This window comes from Drosophila melanogaster, chromosome 3R, assembly GCF_000001215.4.
Source record: "Drosophila melanogaster chromosome 3R".
NCBI classification, from domain to species: Eukaryota; Metazoa; Arthropoda; class Insecta; order Diptera; family Drosophilidae; genus Drosophila; species Drosophila melanogaster.
In genome coordinates this window covers 23142060-23159503 of record NT_033777.3, presented here as the reverse complement: position 1 = coordinate 23159503, position 17444 = coordinate 23142060, and the positions used below count along the sequence as shown (strand labels likewise).

The 17444-nt window shown below is 42.1% G+C and overlaps 2 protein-coding genes across 8 annotated transcripts; both read left to right on the top strand.

Moving 5' to 3' along the window:
- Positions 1-187: 187 nt before the first annotated feature.
- On the top strand, positions 188-1487 carry VhaAC39-2 (Vacuolar H[+] ATPase AC39 subunit 2). Its single transcript, NM_142871.1, has 2 exons — positions 188-950; positions 1018-1487. Exons 1-2 carry the CDS (start codon positions 265-267, stop codon positions 1382-1384), a joined length of 1053 nt encoding a protein of 350 aa, NP_651128.1. The 5' UTR covers positions 188-264; the 3' UTR covers positions 1385-1487.
- Positions 1488-1641: 154 nt separating this feature from the next.
- On the top strand, positions 1642-9851 carry unk (unkempt). 7 transcript variants are annotated; one of them, NM_001260325.2, is made up of 9 exons: positions 1642-1725; positions 1794-2003; positions 3011-3430; positions 3493-3695; positions 3955-4064; positions 4264-4372; positions 4537-4659; positions 4730-5310; positions 5367-7412. In NM_001260325.2, exons 1-9 carry the CDS (start codon positions 1661-1663, stop codon positions 5562-5564), a joined length of 2019 nt encoding a protein of 672 aa, NP_001247254.1. In that variant the 5' UTR covers positions 1642-1660; the 3' UTR covers positions 5565-7412. The 7 variants fall into 7 exon arrangements, with proteins under 7 accessions (NP_001247254.1, NP_001303430.1, NP_001262860.1 ...); NM_001316501.1 differs by having other exon boundaries at positions 4534-4659; NM_001275931.1 differs by lacking the exons at positions 3955-4064; positions 4264-4372 and having other exon boundaries at positions 4534-4659; positions 5367-9851.
- Positions 9852-17444: the final 7593 nt, after the last annotated feature.

Sequence of the window (17444 nt, the reverse complement as noted above, 5' to 3'; positions counted from 1 at the left end):
TGGCAGCCTTGCACCATCGGTAGCGCCATCTAGCGTGCATCGGTAGATACCGCCACCGAATATTTAAATATTATATATAAATATATTTGTAGCTTAATAAATATTATTTTAGCATCTAGAATCCTTAGTATTTATATCAGAATCAGTTCATCCGAGAAATACCTATCACCGCATGTTCCATCTATCAATTTCTGCTTTCACTTAAAAGTTGCCTGGCGTGTGAATTCCTACTAATAGATAGCTCGAAAATAATAATAAGTCAAAATGTCGATGATATTCAACACGGAGTATGGCTACCTGGAGGCCCTAACGCGCGGATTCAAGAACGGCATGCTAAAGCACTCGGACTATCTAAATCTGACCCAGTGTGAATCCCTCGAGGACGTAATGATCAGCATCCAGGGCACGGATTACGGTCTCATCTTTGGTGGCGAACAATCAGCGCCGTCCGTTGAGGTGATCGAAAGATGCCTTAGGGATCGTCTGCTGCAGCAATACTACTACATACGCAGTCATTCGACGGAGCCGCTGACCACCTTTATGGAGTTCATACGATATCCGTTCATGATCGATAATGTGGCGCTTCTGGTCGCTGGCCTAAACAATCACCGATCCATGAAGCGTCTGCTAAGAATGTGTCATCCGCTGGGCGAATTCGATCAACTGGGCGCCATCGAAGTGGCCTCGAATTCTGCGGAGCTCTTCGACGCCGTTCTAATTGACACGCCCATCGCTCGGTTTGTGCCACGCGATTTGCCCATGGAGTCGTTGCGTTACCTCGACGTGGAGATTGTGCGTGCCCATCTGTATCGTGCTTATTTGGAGAAATTCTACGCCTATTGCAGCCAACTGGGCGGCAATACCGCCAACGTGATGACCAATCTATTGTCCTTCGAGGCGGATCGTCGGACCATTACAATAGCTGTGAACGCTATTGGCAGTGATATCATGTAAGATATCTGTGTTGCTATGAAATTCTTCATATTATACTCATAATGCCCACCTTCCAACACTCAGACCGAAGGAGCGTCTAAAGATGTTCCCCACCTGTGGCTACCTGCCCAAAATAGCCTTGGCCTCCATGTCCACTTTAAATGATACGGATAAAATAAGGGATGTTTGCAATGTGTTCGATGGCTATGGCAAAATGTTTGACAATTTGGAGCGCGACTCGGACGGCATGATTACGCTGGAGGACCGCTTTCTCATGATGGAGGCCAAGAAGAATGTGCAGACCTTCCTGCAGCAGTACCATTTCGGGATCTTCTACTCGTTCATTAAACTTAAACAGTTGGAGGTACGCAATATCGTCTGGATTAGCGAATGCATAGCGCAGCGACAGACGGACAGAATCAACGCCTTCATTCCCATACCCTTGGACTAGAAACGCTTTTGCTTTCCTTCTTCGAAATGTTTTCCCTTTGAAATGTGTGTTATAATATATAGGCGTTGTTATAAATAAAACACATGCATAACAATTTCGCATTAATTTTGGCGCCAAATTTGTTTCGTTTGCGTCCCGGCTAACCACCCATCAACTGGGGTGTGTGTATTTGCTAACCAATCGATATGGACGATGCCGACAAAAATTATCGATATCAATCGACTTAAGGCCATGGATGCCCGACGCACCGATGTTTTTTGCACATCACTAACAACGATGTTGGCAAATGAAACGAACAAGCTGCTGCTTTCCTCGCAGCAGGAAAAACCAAATCACTACACGTAAATAGATGCTAACTAATGCAAACGATGGTTAATTTGACGTGCAACCTTTCCGCCAACCGTTTCAGCTACCTGAAGGAGTTCCGCGTGGAGCAGTGCCAGTCGTTTTTACAGCACAAGTGCAACCAGCATCGCCCCTTCGTCTGTTTCAATTGGCATTTTCAAAACCAGCGTCGGCGTCGTCCAGTGCGAAAACGCGATGGCACCTTCAACTACAGTGCGGATAACTATTGCACCAAATACGACGAGACCACTGGGATTTGTCCCGAGGGCGACGAGTGAGTAGAAATGTTGTGAAATTCATAGTTTCTGATGGCCCGTGAAAACGCTGGACGGGACGATTGCAGTGGCGGAGGATGGATGAGACAGCAATAGCGAACGACGTTGTATTTTTTTTGTTTCCTCTTTGCGCTCTCCTTCCTTCGCGATGTGTGTGTATCTCTTGTCTTCGTGTTTACAAACAAAAACCATAGTGTGTTTGTGTGCAGGGGGGTGTGGTGGGGGCGGTGGCAGGGGCCTGGCGTTGTCTGGAAAGCCAAAAGTGAAATTGTAAGTGCGTATGTGGGCGTGCTGCTTGCTGTATCTCTGTGCATGTGTATGTGTGTGCAGGCGAGGTCACCACCGTGCAAAAGTGAAAGTGATTCCAGCTCTAGTGGGCTAGCAAATTCTTATCAGCATCCGTTTTGTGGTGGTTGTTGCTCTCTTGTCGCATGTATACATGCACAGACGCTCGCATACACACAGGTACGCACAAACAAACACACGCACAGACGTAGGGCATCGCTACAAGTGTGTGCGTCATTGTTTTTATTGCGTTTCGCTTTTGCGTGTTTTCTTCTTCGTTTATTTTGATTTTCCCCCGGCAGCTTCGAAATGTACAGTTATTGTGGCTGGCGAGCTTTGGAGAAAAGCTCTGTGAAGTGTAAGAACGGGCTAAAAGTAAAACGCAATTACGCTTTGCGAGAGACAACAACAATGTCTGTTTTTATGACCCAGACTCGAGGTCCAACCTCTGACCCCGACCTCCATTCTATCCATTTATCGTTGTAGTCTCCTTACAGGGTACGAAGGTGGAAAGAAAGCGGTTTTAGTTTTGAAAGAGAAATTTCTTTTACTTATTAAAGAAATACCCTCAAACATGTATTAAAATGATGATTTTGCTGTAAATGTACAACTTTGTTGTTTTTTGTTACGGTTCTTTTTAATTAATGGGTATCATACAGTCCATTCACTTAGCCTCGTCGCCTGCTTTGACGTCACTAAAACTCCCTTTCTCCCCATTTAGATGCCCCTACTTACACCGCACTGCTGGCGACACCGAAAGGCGATACCATCTGCGCTACTACAAGACATGCATGTGCGTCCACGACACCGACAGCCGAGGATACTGCGTCAAGAATGGACTACACTGCGCCTTCGCCCACGGCATGCAGGACCAGCGCCCACCGGTTTATGACATCAAAGAGCTGGAGACCCTGCAGAACGCAGAGAGCACACTGGACAGCACTAATGCTTTGAATGCCCTGGACAAGGAGCGCAATTTGATGAACGAGGATCCCAAGTGGCAGGACACCAACTACGTGCTGGCCAATTACAAGACAGAGCCCTGCAAGCGCCCACCGCGCCTGTGCCGCCAAGGATACGCTTGTCCACAGTACCACAATAGCAAGGACAAACGTCGCTCGCCCAGAAAATACAAGTACAGGTAAGATTTCCCCTGAATTCATCCTAAAGTCAGTTTTAAACCGCGATATACCATTGTTTTAGGTCCACTCCTTGCCCCAATGTCAAGCACGGCGAGGAATGGGGAGAACCGGGCAACTGCGAGGCCGGCGATAACTGCCAGTACTGCCACACACGCACCGAGCAGCAGTTCCACCCGGAGATCTACAAGTCGACCAAGTGCAACGATGTCCAGCAGGCCGGATACTGTCCGCGCAGCGTCTTCTGCGCCTTTGCCCATGTGGAACGTAAGTATAGAGGATTCGATGAGCTAATATATAGGACTCAGCGTTGTGCTCCACAACCAGTTGTTGTAGGGATGTGTTTAGGGCCAAGTTATGATATTACAGTTCTAACTTAATGTTTGTCTTTTACTCGCCTCATCCATCAAACCGCAAATCTGTTTCCAACTATCACTCAAATCCTTTGAAAACACGTACATCAATCAATGTTTGCTTTGCCGCTCGGTGTTGCTTGTCCATGTAACTACTCCCAATCCAAATAAAGCATGTTCAATTGACGAGAAGACGCGGGATCACACGGTATACCTAAACGAGCTTATTTCCAATGCCTATCCTGATTTAAAAGCTCAGGATGCGTTTCAAAGGGTCGATAATGTACGTATTACCGAAGCAATAACACTCATCCAAATAACGCCATCGATTTGCATCGCCTAAACCTAAACGTACTACCACACATCGTTTGCCGCTCTAATCCAGCTAACCATCATCAACTAACTGCTTAACACTTTCGATAAGCCATTTAATCATGTGTCCTGCTCTCCTCGATTTTTTTCTTTTCGTTTTGTTCTCTTAGTTGTTGAACATTGATGGTAATAGCACCAATAAAATGTTGGTAGACGCTTTGGAAAACACAACAAATTTCAGCAAATTTTTAAGTTTCTCACGACCCCTGGACAGTCGTTGTGAGTATCCCAGAGTCCTGACATGCGTACGTCTAAGTTATACACTAGAAATCAGTTCTTCGTTTTGGTTGTGGACAAAGAATGTCAGCGCTTAGATAGCAAATGTCGTGACCCCTAGCCTAACTGAAATTCAATAATTTTTTGTCTTCACTCTTTGCAAGCAGCTTGCTCAATGGACGATCCGCGCGAGAACTCATTGTCGGCGAGTCTGGCCAATACTAGCTTATTAACACGTTCCTCGGCGCCAATTAACATTCCTAATACGACTCTAAGTAACTCAATTAACGGTAAGTAGTCATCAACGTCCTATGAGTGCCAACTAATTGCTAATGCTAATACTCCATTCCATTTGCACAGATTTTAACTCAGGTAGCTTTGCCGTCAACATTCCCAGCAGCTCGCTCACCTACAGTCCCACCAACCATGCCAATCTCTTCAACGTGGACGCCTTCAACTATGGCGGCTCAAACAAACTCAGCAATTCCCTTTCGGCCACCCAGAACGATAGCAGTCTCTTCTTTCCGTCGCGCATCATATCGCCTGGCTTTGGCGATGGCTTGTCGATTAGTCCTTCGGTAAGGATATCCGAATTGAATACCATACGCGACGACATCAACAGCAGCTCGGTGGGAAATAGTCTGTTCGAGAACACTCTCAATACGGCCAAGAATGCGTTTAGCCTTCAATCTCTGCAGTCGCAAAACAACAGCGACTTGGGTCGCATCACCAATGAGCTGCTCACGAAGAATGCTCAAATTCACAAGTTGAACGGACGTTTCGAGGACATGGCATGCAAGCTAAAGATCGCGGAGCTCCATCGGGACAAGGCCAAGCAGGAGGCGCAGGAGTGGAAGGAGCGCTATGACCTAGCACAGATACAGCTAAATTTGCCAGCAGAGCTTCGGGACTTGTCCATACAGAAATTGAAGCAATTGCAGGTTAGTCGCTTAATTAATTTCCCAATTCCATGGGTTTTAACCTGCTACCATTTTAGTCCAAGCTGCGCACCGACTTGGAGGAGGTCGACAAAGTATTATATTTAGAAAATGCCAAGAAGTGCATGAAGTGCGAGGAGAACAATCGCACGGTTACTCTGGAGCCGTGCAACCACCTGTCTATTTGCAATACATGCGCTGAATCGGTCACCGAGTGTCCCTACTGTCAGGTGCCGGTAATAACCACCCACACCTAGAACATGTTTTATCAGCAACAGGACCACAAGTGGCCCTTTGGCTGAAAATCGGATAGGGATGGGAAAGGGGATTCCGATGGGATATGAATGGATCATGGGGATCAAGACCGCGAACAGCATGACAATGTGGTACTCACAAAGCAAACTTTAGTCTTAAGCAAAACGTTGAAACTTTTGAACAGTTAGGATTTGACACATGCCTACTAATTGTGCATGTGGCAGGGAATATATAATTTATGTTTTCAATCTACTCAAAATATGCAAATTATCGTCATGAATATTAGTAATTACTAGGCACAAACTATTAATTGAATTAGCTAGCTGCTCTAAACGAATAAGTATGTAATTTTATTTTTGTTTATTTTTTCTCATATCGAATCGAATACAGGAAAAAACATTTTAAATTGATTTTGTACTATGATTTATGTAACCAACTCTTTTAATTTTGTTTAATATTCAATGTTTAGGCATACATATTTTCTAATCTACTGCACGAATTTGCAATGTCTCATTTATTTTTTTTTTAACCACATATGTATCTCTATATTTGTATTTAAATATGCTACACTTTCAGTCATATTGTACTTTTCACTAGTATTACATAAGAAATTATGAGAACTAAACAATTACAAGATGTAATTGAATGAAAGATATATAAATATATAATATATTAATTTTTCTAGACACTTTTAGCAATTGACTATTAACAAATTTATAGAAACCAACAAATTTAACAATATATTGTCGCATAGAAGAGCAGAAAACAACCACAAACAAACAAATACCACCAGTGATTTTATATAAGCCGATTTTCAAACTGTATTTTTTATGTATGTGTTTCAAACTTGTGAATGCAAACTACAACTAAAAGCCAAGACAATGGTCATAAAATCAATGTAACTGACGGGTAATCAATATTAGTCAGTACTCAGCTTTTATTTTCCTTTTTCAAATGCACAAAAGTAATTATAGACGTTGAAACGAGAAGTAACTAAAGGCGACAACGCTTTTCCTTATCGAAAGTTCATTTCATTTTGTCTTATTGAAAACCAAGTTGAATGTATTAAAACACTTTGATTTTTGTTTAGGCCTTGGTGCAGCTCGTGTAAGCCAATGCCAATTAACCAGTCACAAAATTATCAACTTACGTATATAATCTATTAGGTTACTTTGTGATTTGAATAGTGCTTTAAGTACTTACTTTGCAGATGACTTCAATTTTCATTTTACTTTCATAGTCTCAACTGGACGCTTCCAAATTAGTAAAAGCATAAAATGAATCGTCAATGTCAAAACGTAGTATTTAAGTCATATTAAATCCAGCATTTGGCTGATTGTACAAGAACGAATATGAACAGATATATATTTATGGGAAATTTGAACGCAGATTCGATGAGTGTGATGTTGAAAGCATAAACAATAAAAGTAACTCGATACAGCGAAATGAACAGAGTTTAATGAAAATGTTAACCAGAGTTAATGTAAAACCGTCTTCAAAAACCATTGTATTTTTCTGCGAATTAAAATTATCAAACGTAATCAATTGGACAATGTTGAATGAAACTGAAACGTGTTGTTAGCTAGTTGAGTTGAATTGATAAAGATGTAATCAAAATGAAACTGTTCTGGGAATGAATTGAATATGAATATGAAATCAACATAGGCATTTATTTGAAACAAAAGCAACACTATGAATATATATATACAAATGAAAAACTGAATTATATTATTACAAAGCTAACTAGGAAAGGCAGCGCAAAGGCTCTTATCTCTGTGTGTGTTTGTACTATGTTTTGTAGAAGCCAAATCAGCAAGAAATACAAATAATTAATAAATATAACAATAAACAATTGTGTGTTAACTTATAAATGCTTTAATAGTTTATGATACAAGTGTACACAAAAAAACTAAAAATCACGAGAACAAACAATGAGAAAATTGGTTTTATAATGGAGCTGTTGAGTCGCAAATCTATTGTGTGTATTACCAAACTAAACTGAAAACTGAATGCATACCTCTCTCAGAATATCACTGACTCTCATCACCGGAGACACAGTTTGAAAGATTTGCTAATTTACTTTATGAATCTCCACGAGATGTACATGGGATGTCTATCGAACTACGCGTTTTTTCAACCCCATTCCAAAACAAACCAATGCAAAGCAATTTTACAACATGTCAAGAAATCCATTTCACGCCATCTCAACTGTGAAGAATCAAACAGAAACCAGATCGAAAAGTATATGTACGTTACATACATATATATTTATAGATGACACATGTATTTTGTATACGCTACTGTAAGAGTGATTTTTATGTGATTTTGAAACTACTTGAATATGTGATCCAGAAATATATAAAAAACAAAAAAAGAACAAAAAAAAAAACGCAAAATAATATTTATATATATAAACGCAAGCTAGCGACAGCAAACAGCAATATAACAAATCAAATTGTAAACCAACTTGACTTTATGTACAACAACAACAATGACGACAAAAAATATAAAATATGTTGTACAGCTCCAGCTCCATTTAGAAAACAAAAGGCAAGAGAAGTAGGATTTTGGTAGTGGAAGAGATATGGACACACGTAGCATACTTAACAAATTGTCAAAAACAAAAAACAAAAAAACACGTAGACCAGAACAACATCAAAATCTTAAGGATACAAAAAAGAACAAGTAAATAAATGTCTAAATTATCAAATTGAATTATTAGCTAGCTTATAGGGTTCTCAGTTAAAAATTTACCAGAGGAAATACAAACGAGTAACAAAAGCAAAGGCAATTACTTCTCTAGATCTAGAACTAAGAACAAATGTTTGCTACCAATTGTTTCAACTAGTTAATTCATAATAAATTAACAAATTGTAGAAAACTGTAACTGAAGGTTTAACAAGCATAGCGTAAAAAAAAAAACAAAACATGACAACTCTGAACACCGAACAGGAATTTTAAATATGAAATCGCGGAGACCGAGCAATTTGCAACCGAAAGTACTGTCTAGTATTTTAAACTTGTCTACAACAATTATGAATATGAATGGATTTATGCAGTTTTGTGCGAACCAAGCCCACACAGACACACACAATAAGTGAAAACTCGACGAACTAAGTGGAATCAATTTAAATAATTTGTTTTTTTTTTTTATCTAGAATACTACAAATGTGTGTCAAGACCTAAATGAAATAAGCAGAATTTGAAACTTTTACTAGAAATAACCGCTGAACTAGATTCGAACAAATTCATCAGCTCTGTATAAGTTATAACTTACAACTAGCCTAGGCTATAGGAAATATGACAAATATATTAATCCATATATAGAATATCTATGAAAATTGTATGCCTAATTTGCGGTTCATGTCTCGGCTAAATCTTACTTCAGTTTTGATCAGTTCAGTTTAAGCTTACATATCTTTTCTTTATTTACCTCCGATTTTATGGAGTTGAATGATATTAATACCGATGCGCCGATACTGGTCAGATGCAATAAAGCTCTTGACTTATACAATTTCTTATCGGGGATTTATTGGCGCGGAAACGCGGTCATAGCAATCAATTTTATCACTTGCTGTATAAATTAAATTACATCCCCTGATGTTATAAAACTTAAAGACCAAAAACAATATTTGCTTAACGATGATATTTTGCGCATCATTATTTCCATTTTGTAGAGACGACTCGCTTTATTTCCTCGCCTCACCGGGCAATGTTGTGTGTTATTGCTAAAGTTATTGTCAAGAATGAATAATTAAATACGAGTATATTTAGAGAGAGACAGAATTAAGAAAATTAGTATTGTAATGTTTGAAATGACAAAAGATACAAACAAACAATAGACTCGGATTCAAAAACACCCTTCCACATTTGTAGTGAATGCAACCTTAACAAATCAATTATTGAACTAGCTATGCCCCACAGAGGATATGAATACAAATATTTGAATATTTATATATACATATTACGTATGACCTATGGCTAGCATTATCAAATTATTATCAAGCAAATTGTGTAGCAATTTAGTTATGTATTTCGAAATCGAGAACAAATGTTTGTCCAAGGCGACCACAAAAGCAACAAAAGCATCTGCCTCAATCCAAATATATACACACCTCTACATATATATATATATATTTACGAACCTAAGTGTTGGCAATAATCGAGCGGACAGCAGGAGTTTCTATATAGGCATTTGCTATGGAGAGTTACTACTATGTAAACTATGCAATTAACAAATTGATAAAAACAAATTACTATTTAAAATGAAGATTAATAAAACCGTGTTTAAAGCAACTTGCCCATCTCCGCCTTCCTTACCTAATTTGCTGATGAGAATGCCGCAATTTTTGCCCATTTTTTTTTTTGTTTTTTTATTTTTTTTTTTTTATTTGCAGTCTGCAGACAAGACAAAGCCAAGGCGCTTGGTTCCCATGCGTGATTTCAATCTGGCCCAGCCACACAGCCACAACAAAGAGCAGCAGAGAAAAGGGCAATATAAAAAGGTAAAAGGCAGCGCAACATCGGCATCAGCAGCACAAAACTCGTAAGAATTTTAAAATGCACGATAATCGTTCAGTGATAGCTAAGCAAGCCGACAATGCCCCGGCTGCCTGCCTGCCCTGCCCTTGCACTGATAAAAAAAAACCAATCAACCCATTCGATCAGCTTTTCTTCAAAAATTAGTATCTTTATTGGCGAAGATATCTTGAAATATTATTAAAATTCTTTTACATTTTATTATTTATTATTTATAAACATATTATTTTGTTAGCATCACAGCTAATCCATTCATTCTGGGTGGTCTCCCCTTACAACTTTGTTTTTTTTCAGTGCACCATCTCATCTCTGCCACTGCCACTTTAACCTGAGCCACCGAGGTCCAGGGAGCCAGTTTGAAACAAGGTAGGATGCTGCCGTTGCTGTTGCTGCGATATCGCCGCGTTCGCGCGTTAAACACAAGCGCAACAATTTTTATTCTGTCAGCGAACGCGTGCCTGTATTTGTGTGGTCCCGGCCTCAAACTGGACTGGACCGTGGCTCCATGGGCTCCTGCTGCCTGCTGCCTGCTGCCTGCCATCCTTACCATTCCTGCCACCTCCACCTCCTATCTCCTTCTCTACCTTCTGATCTTGCGTGGCGATCTCACGCGCTTGCGCCTGCGCCGAGCAGCATTGTGAGGGAGCACACTACAGTGCCAACTGGCGGGCATATCGGTGGATGTGAAGATGTGGTGACCCAACTTGGCTGGTAGCTGGCTGACTGGCTTATAAATAGGTTTTATGAGCGCAAAAGTGTTGCCATTTTTCATGCTGGCAAATTCATGCCTCCGACCCGCGCCACCATCATCATGGCCCCAACTATTTTTAGATGGACATTTACAAGGGCAGCACGGGGAGGAGATCTGCATCAGCGTCAGGCTTTCGCCTCGATCTCGATTCGTGTCCATGTTCTGCAGTGTTTCGCACGCTGCACGCTACACGCATTTCCACTCGAAACTTGTTCTCCTGCCGCTGCCATCGCTTCCCCCGCCGTGATTTGTAACACGATACATTTCGCCGCCGCCGACCGGAGGAGTAAGGGTGTATATATAGGACCTACGATCCGATCCGATCCGATCCCTGCTGCTTCTAATGCATTTTTCAGCTCTTTTGCATTGCGACTGGGTCCGAGATCAGCTCATTAGGCATTTTTAATTTGACAACGCGCGCAATTTATGTGGGAATTTCACGGCGTGTACTTTGACTCATCGAAAAGAGTCGGAACGAAACGAAACGAAAGACTTAGGCAGCGAACTTGGCGCGCCAAGCTCTGCTCAAAAATCAATTTTCAATTTGCTGCAGTTGGTCGGAATGGTTTGCGTTGGAAGGAGGGCAAAAGGGACCGGACAAGACGGAATGGGGCTCGTGTGACTACCTCTGGGCCCGGACTGACTGACTGACTGACTGCCTGCCGTCCTGCCTGCAACATCCGCAGATCAAAGCCAAGCGATGGAGTGCGCAAGGCGACCCCGAAATCGAATGGCAAGGAGACTGGCTTATTAGTGGGACAACGAAGCGATGGACACCCTTCCAAATTGTAGTTTGGAGCTTACACTAATACTAATTATAGTAATTAAAAAGGCCTAATGGAAACGAAGGCTGCTGAGCACAAAAATAGTAGTAAGCTTCATAATCAATTTAAGCATTATGTAGGTAAAGACAAAGCAACCCACTAAAGTGTGCATGGCACTTATATAGAGTATCGAAAATCTATTTAACCGGCACAGGCGTTGACGTTGATGTTGGCCCCAACTTAACGAAGTGTTGCTTGCCGGTCCCCGCCCTCCGGCCCTCCCTTTAACCCCTGGCTGCCGGCGGTCTCAGCATTCCGCGTGCGGTTTTTGTGGCCGGGCGGCATTTGGCCACGAGCGGCGCATAACAAAAAGGGAGTACTGTATACTGTATGGCTGTCTGTATTGACATTTCGAAATTGAAAACCCTGCGAAGATAAAAATGTGCAATTTTCTAAGACCCCTTAAGCACTTGAGAAGGAACAGCTTTCGATGTTTCACCTATGATGGTGTTTTACGTGCTGTTGCTGGTCATCAACTTTCCATAATCGGCGCGCAGACAACAAACAACTTGAGCCTTCGACGCGGCCCGCCCGCTGAGTCCGTCCACAACAACAACAACAACAACAACGATACTTACAACAAAAATGAACAACAACAACACCAACAAGAGCAACAAGCGCCACTTTGCTGTCAATTCAAAATGATAAAGCAAACAAATATTAACCCACTCCAAGTGGACGCATGTGGCTGCCGTCTCATGGCACTTTCTGACAGCCCAGCGACACTCGAGTCTTTCCGTTCCGATCCGATCCGAACCGAACCGAACCGATCACATCCCATCCCGGGATCTTTCACTGAGTCTGGGACTGTGGGACTGTGGGAATGTGCCACGGCCTGCGTCGCCGTCGTTTCCCCACATTCAGAAAGACACTCGCCTTGCCACGGCTTAAATGCTGTTCCAGGCCATAATGACTTTTAATTTTTATGGCACTGGCTGCCGAGGATGCCGATGCAGCAACAGCAGCCGCAGAGCTTAAGTCGCATATAATTCAAGTCCATCAACGCATGCGCTTCACTTGACCATCGCCATGATACACATTTAAATACGAGAGCCCATTGCCCCTTAAGAAAATCCCCCTGTGGACTGTTGGGCTGTCGCCTGTACGGCCACTTGAGAGGGCATGTGACTCGTCTGCGTCTGGACTGGATCTATGCAGCTCCTCCAACTCCGCTCACCTCGAATGTGGATTTCCAGATGCTCGGTGCCCGGTGCTCGATGCTCGATGTTCGTCGAGAGGGCAACAACGGCTCAGCGTTGTTTAATATTTTAAGTAAGTGCTGCCGCTTGGTTTGTGGTGAGCATGGATGAAGCTCGATGGGATTGCTATTCCTTCTATGATGCAGTCCAATTTGTTAACAACGAATGAGGAGTGCGGGCCCTTAGGTCGAAGTGGGCTATACTCTTCAAAAAACAAATACTTTAATTTCTTTTAAGTAATCTTGGGAAATATACATAAGATTATAAATAAGATTAGTATTTAACAACTTAGAAAAGTTAAAATAAGTTTGATCGCTGCAATATATGATGTTTTTGTAGTTTTACTAAAAGTTGATTACCGTATGTCACAAATCTTAGTTGTGAGTTGTCAGTTATCATAGTTTAATTTTTTTTTCCATCGAATAAGTAACATATGTTTCCATATCTGCCGACATTTGATTTGTGTACTGATTTGGTCTGAACATTCCGCACATTTAGCTGCATTTTTGTGGTTTGTCTCGTGCAAAAACTGTTGGCCAAATACGCGCCGCATGTGGCCAAAATGCCTTTCCTGTTCGGACCTCCTTTGGGCCAACGGGCACTGCTTACTCACCGTATTCTCGACTGCTCGGCCGTTCGACTGCTGTTTAAACCGCATCGATCGCTGCCAGCTGATAGCACAATGGACCCACTGCACAATGATAACTATGCCGCTTACGACTTTTTGACTCTCGTGCCGGTCCGGATCAAAAGGAGCCCGGTTGACAAATGTTTGTATGCACGCACACATCGAGACACTTGGGATGAGAACCTTTTTCTGCCCAGTTACTTGGACGCTGGCTGTGAATGTTTATGTTACAAGCCCCCTGCCCATTTTGCTCCTGAACTGAAACCATTCAGTGGCTGTTCGTGCCTTTATGGTGGCAAATTCACCGGAATACCGGAGGCACATCCATCCATTTGCCTAATTTCTATTTCGGCAGCAATTCCCCAATGGCATTTCACTTAGATTTATGTGAATTAAACAGCCTGAACACAGCCACTTCCCCTTCCCCTTTCCATTTTCCCTTCCACGACCCAATCCCAATCCCTGGTAGCCGTAAATGTCAACATCCATTAGAGACCTCAAACCGTTAGTGGCATTTGTCGCACGCTATGAGGCAGGCCGAAAGCAACCGCCGCAGTCACAACACAAGAGTCCCACAACTCGCAGCATGATTGAGTGCCTGATTCTCGGAATCAAATCGAAATCAGCATTGACTTGATATGAGAACCGTCGCTGTTTCGATCGTTTTTAGTTTGCTGCCTGCATTAGTATACGAACCATTTTAGCTGCCATTAAAATTTGGCTATAAACTATATTAATATTCTCGTAAATATTAGTTGGTATCAGTTATTAAATTACCGCGACCTTCACAGCAGATAACCGAGCAAACCGGTGCGACGGGGCCAAAGCACGCGTTATGGCCATTATTATTTGTTAATTATGTGGCCGCTCATGGTTCTCTCTAATGCCAGAGCCGCGCGACTTGTGCAGCCAAAACAAAAGACTTTGGCAACAAACTTGCCAGCAGCCGCAGCTAGCCCAGTGATCATAAAGCACCTCTAAAATTCAATGAACCCCAAGCGAGAGCGGCATAGTTGGGGAGTCACAATCGAAATTGGCTTTTAGATACTCTATATAACAAAAGTTTACTTTGCTTTTCAGTAACGAAACCACTAACCGTTTACTTGTTATTTCATTGGGTCACCTGCGCTTCCTTTGAAATTAACATAAAATACTTGCAGCCAAGCTGGTCGTTTTATATTTTAAATTAAAAAGTTACAATATGGCATTTACCCCTTTCATTCACCCCAAATCACATTACATAAGCCACATACCCACACCACGGGGAAGCGCATTAAAAAAGAAACAAAAATTCAAGTTTCATATCGAAGTTTTATGATCGAAACACCAACGAAAAGTAAGAGAACAAAAAGAGCAAATCAGCCGCAACCCATGGCGTTGGTGGGAATGGTGGGATCCAAGCCGAAAATCAGCCCCAGACCAGCAGGAAGGGATCAACGAGGACGGCGGAGGTAGATGTGGAGATGGAGATGGAGGTGATCCGGGCGAGGCAGCAGCAGCCATGTTAACAACTTCCATTAAAAGAAATTAAAAGCAGACGGAGACGCCGTTGGATGCGGACGCGCCATGGCGCACAGAAAATGGCGTTCCATCTGCTCTTTGGCATCTTGCCCATGGATTCCATGCCGAGTTGAATCAAAGGAGCTGCTTGCTGGGCTCTCGAGCATTCTAGTTGGCCAGCGAATGGTCTGAATATTTCCGGTATGTCTATTTGGAGGATCTAGCACACGGCAAAAATATTAATCTTAACTTGGTAGATGAGTAATTCAAGTGTCACATCTTTTCGTTGATCATATAGTTTCTCAACATCAAATTTCGAAGAATGGTAATTGTATTCATTTTTTTTTTTAATGTTTTGACATTAAGAACTGCTTTTTTACATTTTTCACCGTGCAGCATTACAGGTTGCCATTAAAATTCAATTTCGACTTATAGCTGTTGTCCCATTAATATTCACATAAATCAAAGCTGGACCAAATCTAATTACAGAAACTAATCTGCGGCTTTTTATCTCGAAGGGCCTGGAAAGGCATTTTTTGTTAGTTTATTTATTTAGTGTTCTTTTTTTTTTGTTTTAACTCTTTTCTGTATTTTTTGTGAGCCGTTTCGGCTAAGAGCGCGATCTATATGATCGTGATTATGAGGACCGCTGGCCGTCTCGCTTGCTCCACGGTCTGCGATGCCATTTATTCATGCTCATTAAGTGCTGGAGCGATTGTTGTTTGCCCATGGGCCCGGGATGGTCTTCGCATCTGTATCTGGCTTGTTCACGGTGTGTTGTGTGTTCATTCACAAATGAGCGCCTTAAGCAGCTCCGCCCCACAGATACAGATACAGATACAGATGCGGAGGCCCAAAGACACATTCGAAACTCACACAGATACACACAGCGACGAACGTAATGAGTTCGGTGCGCACACAAAGAAGGCAGAAATTTATGTGGCAGCCACATAGACTCTCGCACACACACTCGAATGCCCGATGGCCCAGCATCCAAGACTCGTATATTCCATACCCCCTTCCATTTCAGCTTCTTCATCTTTAATTTGGTTCCGTGTATCTTGTTGATGGCGTTTTGCCTTCTCTTATATCTTTTGCCGCCACGACCAGCTATTGTATTTCTCCTCTTTCGATTCGTTTTATTTTTTTTCTTCGATTCATTTCGTTTTTTGTCGAAATTATTATGCTATGCCTTGCATTCCAGAGCGTTACCAAAAAAAAAAAAAATGCTATGCCCCCCCATGGAATCCGTTACATGAGCAGGTGCACCTTGGCCCTTGGTTCTACCCCGTTGGAAAGTGACAATTTCTTGGGCACACATTGACGGGCGTATTCCACAATTCGCGCTTGCCAAGTGACAGTGCAAATAGACCTGGTGCAACCGCAAAAAAATAAATAAGGTCTGGAAAAAGAGCCAAAACAAAAGATTAGCGCTTGCCACAGATCCAAGTTCTGAAAGTGCGAAAAAGCTAAAAAGTTAAATTGGAGATTTCCCAGTTGTGGGGAATTTTATATTAGCCAAAGTCAACAGAGATAAAACTGGAAATTTATTGATTTCCAGAGTGCGGCATCAATCCGCAACTTAGTTATTTGCTGTGCATAAATATAAGGTACCTAATTGCAAATTGTATTTGCCAAAATCGTTATCGGTTTTTGCAATATATATAGACATATTTGCGATTATTGACATGGCGTTGAACGGAACCTCTGGCGGAGAAGGAAATTGTTAAATTGACCAGTAATTTGTAGGTCCTAAGGCGATATCTAATCGGAACATGACCACTACCTGAGGGGCATATGAATGACTCACTGGGTGACATAAGCTCGGAGCCTTCGATGATCATAAAGTACTTTAGTTTTAAGCACTTTTTCCGTTCCTTGAAGACTGGCAAACGGAAGCAGCATTGAACCCATATGTACTCCACATATCATACCATATACAATATACATATATATGTATGTATATATATAAGGCTGCCCAGGAGTCACACAATACACAAAAAACCGGAACATTATTAATTTACAAGCAATAAAGCGAAACGAACAACAAAACGAAGAAAGGCAACGGAAAAAAGTGAACAATGGCCTGCGATGGAGGAGTTGCAGGGCCAGAAGCGGCTAACAAGCCACAAGACTCGAGTCGAGTCGAGTCCGAGTAGTGCAAGTGTTAAGAGAAATTGCAGTTGCAGTCGAGGATGCTGCAGCTCTTCTGCGCCAGCAACGCACACTATCACACATCCAATTGGCAACAGGCACACACTTTCATCCATGGCCATAATGGACCGCAGCACACTATGCCAATGCCATCCAACATCTGTTGCCAACATTGCTTGTACATAAGAGCCGAAGACTCAGGCACTAACACATGCAAACCAGTCTTGTGAGTATGCTGCATCATCTGGTTGTCCCGCTTCCACTTCCCTTGCGCATAAGGCAGCATA

Excerpts from the sequence above, each read along its gene's own strand:
- unk (NM_001316501.1), top strand. The coding sequence starts at position 1,661 with ATGTTGGCAAATGAAACGAACAAGCTGCTGCTTTCCTCGCAGCAGGAA. Across the intron at positions 3,696-3,954 it reads CGCCTTTGCCCATGTGGAAC|CATGTTCAATTGACGAGAAG; the intron begins GTAAGTATAGAG and ends ATCCAAATAAAG. Across the intron at positions 5,311-5,366 it reads AGAAATTGAAGCAATTGCAG|TCCAAGCTGCGCACCGACTT; the intron begins GTTAGTCGCTTA and ends CTACCATTTTAG.
- VhaAC39-2 (NM_142871.1), top strand. The coding sequence starts at position 265 with ATGTCGATGATATTCAACACGGAGTATGGCTACCTGGAGGCCCTAACG. Across the intron at positions 951-1,017 it reads GCTATTGGCAGTGATATCAT|ACCGAAGGAGCGTCTAAAGA; the intron begins GTAAGATATCTG and ends TCCAACACTCAG.